Source organism: Epinephelus lanceolatus, chromosome 10 (assembly GCF_041903045.1).
Source record: "Epinephelus lanceolatus isolate andai-2023 chromosome 10, ASM4190304v1, whole genome shotgun sequence".
Taxonomy (NCBI): Eukaryota; Metazoa; Chordata; class Actinopteri; order Perciformes; family Serranidae; genus Epinephelus; species Epinephelus lanceolatus.
Window position 1 is genome coordinate 15,502,113 of NC_135743.1, and position 7,666 is coordinate 15,509,778.

The following is a 7,666-nucleotide window of genomic DNA, read 5'->3' on the forward strand; positions in this document are numbered from 1 at the left end:
AGGTACAGGCATTAAATGAGGACACATAATCCTGCATCTTGAAAAAGATATAGACAGTACATAATTCTGCTGTGTCTATGGTTAAATCTGTTTTTAATTTCAATCAGCTGCTTTCAGCTATCACAACTAACTGGAAATGGAAACTTAAAAAAACTGGTGTGCGCATCTGGTACAAGACGCCAGAAATGGCCATTCAAAATATAGATAAATAATAAAAGATTTTAAATTTATTTTACAGAGAAGTGTTCTTACTGCTTTCCCTCATATAATCTGTTCTTTTTGGGAAGACGAATTTGTCATTTCGATACCTTGGAAACTATGTTTTAGTTCAATGTACAAAACAACAATTGATTCTTATCCTATCTGATCTTTCAACTGAAGAGCTTCTGTAAAATGATTACGTTTAAAAAACAACTTAATATGTTTAACACTGAAAAAATCGTCCCTGTGTAGATTCTGCAATGAGGAAGAGGAAGACAAGTTGCATTTGTTTTTCTGCAGCCCTTGTGTTGCAGGTTTGTGGACTGATATCTAAGACTGGCAGGGGCCACCCAACATTTCTTTTGAACTTACGCCTGTAAACATTTTATTGGGGGTCCTGGATGAAAACTGTCCCCACATTATAAATACAATTATTCTGTTGGGTAATATATTTAAATCTAAAGCCCAATCCAGAACAGATTTAAATTGAATTTTCCTTAAAATAAATACTGTGCAATGTCTTGTGGAAAAAAGTATTGCTACAAATCATTGTGAAGTAGCACAACATAACATGAAAAGGGAGAAAATTTGCTCTAACTAAATAGAATTTATAATAATAATTTTGCTCTGTCATATAAATTTAATTTATTTATCTTTTTTTTTACTGGTATTATCAACTTAGTCATTTTAATTGTTTTGGTCCTATCTTTTATTCACTTTGGTCTGTATAAGTCTAACTTTTTTTTGTTTGTTTCATTCTTGTGTTGTTTTTCCTTTTGTGAGACTATATCATCATGTCATGTTGTCACCTGTGCTGTGTGTAATATTATTTGCCTGTAATTAAAAAAAAATAATAACAGTGCACTGTCAGCCAAGATAGTGCATTGTTATGAGGGTGGAAGAAGTACTTAAATTCTTTACTAACTTAAATGTATCAATACAACAATGTAACAATACTCAATTACAAGTAAAAGTCATGTACAATAAAATGTACTGAAACTATCCAAGTAAATGTTCTTATTCTGCATAAATGATTAAATGTTACATTATTTTTGTTAATACTGACGCCTCAATACATGAGAAACATTTCACGGTTGTAGCTGATCAAGGTGGAGCTAGTTTTACAGTTTTTCTTGATTGTTTACACACATTTTCTGAAAGCATGCCTCATACTCTCAGAACTCTACACACAAATCAAAAAACACACACACAATGGGCAAAACCCCTCAATTCTCCTGCAAAATGAAACTTTACATTCAAAACAATGTTATTTCTTCTCAAAATGTTATTTTGTTTTCAAATGACACACACAAACCATCATATGAATAGAGATTTGTAAGAACCAGTTGAACACTGATCTGCTCAATGTAAAACACTATGATGAATGGAAAACACTTCTTCTCCATTCATCATAATGACTTAGGCCTTTTTTTGTTCAGTGTTACACTACAGACAGTACATACATAAGTGTGTTGTAAAATATTTTAGAATATTGTTTTTATACTCAGAACACACAAATACACGGTAACAAATATATTTTATTTTTCCCACAAAAACAATGTACACAGTGTACATTCCAACCAACACAAAGCTGCACATACAGTGGTCTACATACAAAACAACAGAAGAATTTACTGTATACAGTTACAGTAAAAAAAAACAAAACTATGCTGCATCCTCTCTTCTGTTTCAGTTTGGACACAGCACCTCATCCACATCACAAGCAATGTTTTCCCTGGCCAAGCAGTGGGGGAAATATTGCCTAGCATGGCAAATCCAGCCATGAAAAGCATAAACTGCTATATCTCCACATGCATCTACCATAGCTTAGAGAAGGGGTATACGCGTTTGTGGATTTCGGTCATACACTTTCCATCTCCAGGCAGAAAAAGCGGCTCGGATCTCATCAGAGATTAGGGTCCTTGGCCTTCCTTCGTCCTCCCCGTCCTCCTCCTCTTACTCTCACTCCTCTGGCTCTGGCTCTGCCTCTGTTTCCAGTGTTGGCATCCATTGCTCCAAAACAGAAAAGCTCACCTGTTGCCCTTTATGCTAAAGCTCTGATTGCTAATTGTAAAACTGTGTGACAGGTGTTTGCCCATGTGATGAGTCAGTGTGCATAGTAGGGCAATTAACTTTAGAATTTTGAATGACAGTGTGTTCTTTGTGAAAACAAGAGATTTTCTTCATGAAAATTGTGCCAAATGCAGAGAATTGTGTGTAGTGTTTTGAAAAAAATGTGTTTTAGAACTGCAATTTGAGCGTGAAGCAGGAATTGTGCTTGTAGTTCAGCAGAATTGGTTCAGGGGGTTGGTGCATGAGTTACATGTTGTGGTCATTGTGTCTCAAGTACCAGTATTTGTGTGTAAACAATTCAGAAAAACTGTAATTATATCTATTGAGTTTAGTCCAGTGGTTCCCATTTTTGACCTATCAAAAGGGTCACACGATAAATCTGAGGGGTCATGAGAGGATGAATGGGAGAGGAAAGAATAAAGAACAAAGTTCTGCTACACAGATTTTTCATTTTGTAGAGTTTTCTCAAACCTGATTTATCCATTAAGTACTGGAGAATTTGACCTCATTAAGTTTCAAACACAAGTGTTTGAAGCTTAAATAAGTCAAAATAAACGTTCATTTAAAAAAAAAAAACTATCTGTGCAGTTTTAAAGTGAAATGTTTTTTTTTGATGGAACTGCTAACAAATAAAAAATGACAAGGGGCCCCAATCAGACACCATTTTTCTGAGTGGCCACAAGCCAAAAAGATTGAGACCCACTGGCTGAATATATAAATGCTAAGTATTTCATAGTCTTACCCATTTTTATGCAAAATCTTAATCTGAAAATAAACTAGTAACTGGAGCTGTCTAATAAGTGGTGTAGGTAATGTAATTAAAAAGTAAAATATTTCCCCCTGGAAGTATTAAGTGGCATTTCATAACAAAAGGTTAATCCATCCATCCATCCATTATCAATACCCACATCCTGTTTAGTGTTCCCAGTGGGTGGAGCGTATCCCAGCTCTCATTGGGAAAGAGGAGGGTCACACCTTGGACAACTTGTCAGTCTACCACAAAGCAAACACAAACAGACAACCACATACACACTAACATTAATACCTATGTGCAATTCAGTTTCTAGTCCACCTGACCTGAATGTATTTGTACTGTGGGAGGAAACCAGTACAGAGAGGCCTCCGCCCAGAATGGGTTTAAACTCAGGACCTTAAAAAAAATAATTCAGCCACACTGTCAGTGAACAGTGATGCTTTCAGCTAAATGCTAATGTCAGCAAGCTAACATGCTCACAATGGCAATGCTAACATGCTACTAAGCACGTTAATACTGATGTTTTCCATCTTAGTTAATAATGTTAGTATTTGCTAATTAAATTTTGCTGGCTAAATTTTACACTTACAGCCTCAGCACAGAGACAATATATATTTTGTTTTATTATTTTAATATCTTAGGTGTCAATGTTAAACACTGTAGCATAATGCACATTCTATTTTATATTTTATTTTAATGTTCATTTTCATTATCATTTTCTTGCTTTACCTCCCATGTGTTACATAATGCAGCAGATACACAATTGCATCTTGTTCGTACCTTTTTGTATTTCAATAGAAAAGATAGCCAGCGCTGTCATTTGCAAGCTACCAATGTTTTTTGAATAGGCACATGTTTAACAGTACGATGGTATGTTACATTATTTACATTACTATTTGTTTTACGTTAAATTGGCCATATGCTGCTTGGCTTGAGAAGACACTGAAAATATGAAAACTGAAAAATCAAAGTCAGCATTAAAATAAGAATCTGCAAGAATGACACCAACAGTGTCTGAAGGCAGCTTTGTCTCTCACAACTTGGCAGCTGATTTGTTGGGCTGAGGTCCCAGCCACTTCTCCCCTGCAACAGAGCACAAAATGAGATTGGTTAAGAACCTCAGACGGCTTCAGCTCGCATTGAAAATGAGACGCTACACTTTGCACAAACCACGGAAACAGAAGAGAAAAGCCACAACACAGTTTGTAATGTCGTCAACACTCCTGTAATAAAAACTGTCTATGTGTCTAGTGTGTCAAGGTTGACTAACAGATTAATGCTCTACTAAAGGTTGTATCAATCTTTCTATTGTCACTTTTAGATTGTGTGTGTTTGTGTTGGTGACTGATGCACTGTACAACAGTTTTCTCACCGATGCAGTGTGCCATGAGCTCAAATCTGTCAGAACCAAAAAACATCTCAGGCTTTCCATTTAAGTGACACACCACCATGGGGAACCCAAATGCCTGAGAAGACACAAATGGAAAGATTTTGGTCATTAGATTGTAACGTCTCGTCTCTCTTGCTTGAATCTACAAGTGCAACTGAAGGACAACTGACCCCATGATTAAGTGCATCCTGTGTTGCATTTTTCAGCTTGTCTTTGATCTCCTTCGAGGTGTACAGCTTCAGCGCCTCTTCAATGTCGCTGTCAGACAGTCCTGCTTTCATCGCTGCCTGCAAAAAAAAAAAAAAAAAAAAAAGTGAGGAAACTAAACGGTGCCTCTTAATCTTCTCAAATACAACCACGCTGGATACGTTGGTACCTCAGCTAGTGACGCAGGTTCAGTGATGTCTTTGTCCTCAGTCCAGATCCTTCTCCACAGCTCCCGGGACACCTGCTCCACCTGTTTGTCTCCACCCTTCTCCCTCTCCTGTACTGCTGTCACAAATCGCATCGCAGACAAGGAGCCTAGGAGAAGAAAACAGAAGAAGACCTGAAACTCTCTGCAATATTGAAAAATTGAACTTCCCCTCAGGGGGATTAATAAAGTATATATAAATATAAATATATATATATATATATATATATATATACAGTACAGGCCAAAAGTTTGGACACACCTTCTCATTCAATGCGTTTTCTTTATTTTCATGACTATTTACATTGTAGATTCTCACTGAAGGCATCAAAACTATGAATGAACACATGTGGAGTTATGTACTTAACAAAAAAAGGTGAAATAACTGAAAACATGTTTTATATTCTAGTTTCTTCAAAATAGCCACCCTTTGCTCTGATTACTGCTTTGCACACTCTTGGCATTCTCTCCATGAGCTTCAAGAGGTAGTCACCTGAAATGGTTTCCACTTCACAGGTGTGCCTTATCAGGGTTAATTAGTGGAATTTCTTGCTTTATCAATGGGGTTGGGACCATCAGTTGTGTTGTGCAGAAGTCAGGTTAATACACAGCCGACAGCCCTATTGGACAACTGTTAAAATTCATATTATGGCAAGAACCAATCAGCTAACTAAAGAAAAACCAGTGGCCATCATTACTTTAAGAAATGAAGGTCAGTCAGTCCGGAAAATTGCAAAAACTTTAAATGTGTCCCCAAGTGGAGTCGCAAAAACCATCAAGCGCTACAACGAAACTGGCACACATGAGGACCGACCCAGGAAAGGAAGACCAAGAGTCACCTCTGCTTCTGAGGATAAGTTCATCCGAGTCACCAGCCTCAGAAATCGCAAGTTAACAGCAGCTCAGATCAGAGACCAGATGAATGCCATACAGAGTTCTAGCAGCAGACCCATCTCTAGAACAACTGTTAAGAGGAGACTGCGCGAATCAGGCCTTCATGGTCAAATAGCTGCTAGGAAACCACTGCTAAGGAGAGGCAACAAGCAGAAGAGATTTGTTTGGGCCAAGAAACACAAGGAATGGACATTAGACCAGTGGAAATCTGTGCTTTGGTCTGATGAGTCCAAATTTGAGATCTTTGGTTCCAACCGCCGTGTCTTTGTGAGACGCAGAAAAGGTGAACGGATGGATTCCACATGCCTGGTTCCCACTGTGAAGCATGGAGGAGGAGGTGTGATGGTGTGGGGGTGTTTTGCTGGTGACACTGTTGGGGATTTATTCAAAATTGAAGGCACACTGAACCAGCATGGCTACTACAGCATCCTGCAGCGACATGCCATCCCATCCGGTTTGCGTTTAGTTGGACGATCATTTATTTTTCAACAGGACAATGACCCCAAACACACCTCCAGGCTGTGTAAGGGCTATTTGACCAAGAAGGAGAGTGATGGAGTGCTGCGGCAGATGACCTGGCCTCCACAGTCACCGGACCTGAACCCAATCGAGATGGTTTGGGGTGAGCTGGACCGCAGAGTGAAGGCAAAGGGGCCAACAAGTGCTAAACACCTCTGGGAACTCCTTCAAGACTGTTGGAAAACCATTTCAGGTGACTACCTCTTGAAGCTCATCGAGAGAATGCCAAGAGTGTGCAAAGCAGTAATCAGAGCAAAGGGTGGCTATTTTGAAGAAACTAGAATATAAAACATGTTTTCAGTTATTTCACCTTTTTTGTTAAGTACATAACTCCACGTGTTCATTCATAGTTTTGATGCCTTCAGTGAGAATCTATAATGTAAATAGTCATGAAAATAAAGAAAACGCATTGAATGAGAAGGTGTGTCCAAACTTTTGGCCTGTACTGTATATTTCAGCCTTGCTCAATGAAAAAATAGCCCTGCCACTGTCTTGTGCAAGGCAGAATTGCCAACTTACGCAAACGAGGGTGTTGCTCGTATGTACCTTTTTGGAACATGGCCTCAAAGGGATCGGATGGCTTTTGCAAGGGAACACCAAAATACTCTGACAAGCGGGTTAGGTCCTTCATCATGTACATGAATTTGTTTGGAACCAGACCAGGAGGCTTGTTCCCTGTCATAGAAAGACAAATATTGAATGAGATATAACAGCATTAACAGGAACCACATGAATATGAGCCAAAGTCCTGAATTCAAAATGTTACTGAAGTCAAAGTGCACAAGTTTTTGCATCAAAATATACCTTAAGCACTTAGAGTAAAAGCACTACTTTTGCAGGATGGCCCATTTCAGATTTAAGTCTATTATTTGATTCTAATTTTTGATGCAAAAGTAACAATAAATGGAAATACTCAGGTAGAGCTTCGTCAGAACTGTACTTAAGGGCGTGGGAAAATGTCAGTTTCCACCACTGATTCTTTAAATACCTGCTCCTTGCATGATGCCACCCAGAAAAGCAGGGCGAAGTTTGAGCTCTATATTCCACACATGTCTGTAGCGACACATGACCTGTAAACATAAAGAAAAAAAAATCTGTGTAAAATCTTAATTTTAAACCAGGTGTGTGTGTGTTGGTGAAGCTGACATTGAAAATTAACCAACCTCAAAGCCAAGCCAAGAATAAGGGGAAACCACATCGTAGAACACCTCGATCACCTTCTTGGATGTCATCTTCAGGTCCGAAGGCTCAGTAGCTCTTCCTTTAGTTTGCACTATGCTTCAATGAAGTGTAACGTTAGGTGAACTTCAGAGGGCGTTTCCTTTACTTGCAGACTATCTGTGCAGAGCTCAGTGTGTTAAAGTTGAACTGACCTGACGCAGGGTTTCTCGGTGTGATGTTTAGTCACGTATTAGGGATGGGC

The 7,666-nt window shown here is 38.5% G+C and overlaps 1 protein-coding gene across 2 annotated transcripts; it reads right to left on the reverse strand.

The window, feature by feature from the left end:
* Positions 1-3,644: 3,644 nt before the first annotated feature.
* On the reverse strand, positions 3,645-7,666 carry LOC117266307 (glutathione S-transferase kappa 1-like). Of its 2 annotated transcripts, XM_078171627.1 has the most exons (8): positions 7,617-7,666; positions 7,407-7,516; positions 7,232-7,313; positions 6,763-6,918; positions 4,795-4,940; positions 4,589-4,705; positions 4,401-4,494; positions 3,645-4,111 (listed from the first exon to the last, which is right to left on the reverse strand). In XM_078171627.1, exons 2-8 carry the CDS (start codon positions 7,473-7,475, stop codon positions 4,062-4,064), a joined length of 714 nt encoding a protein of 237 aa, XP_078027753.1. In that variant the 5' UTR covers positions 7,476-7,516; positions 7,617-7,666; the 3' UTR covers positions 3,645-4,061. The 2 variants fall into 2 exon arrangements, with proteins under 2 accessions (XP_078027753.1, XP_033497327.2); XM_033641436.2 differs by having other exon boundaries at positions 6,790-6,918; positions 7,407-7,650.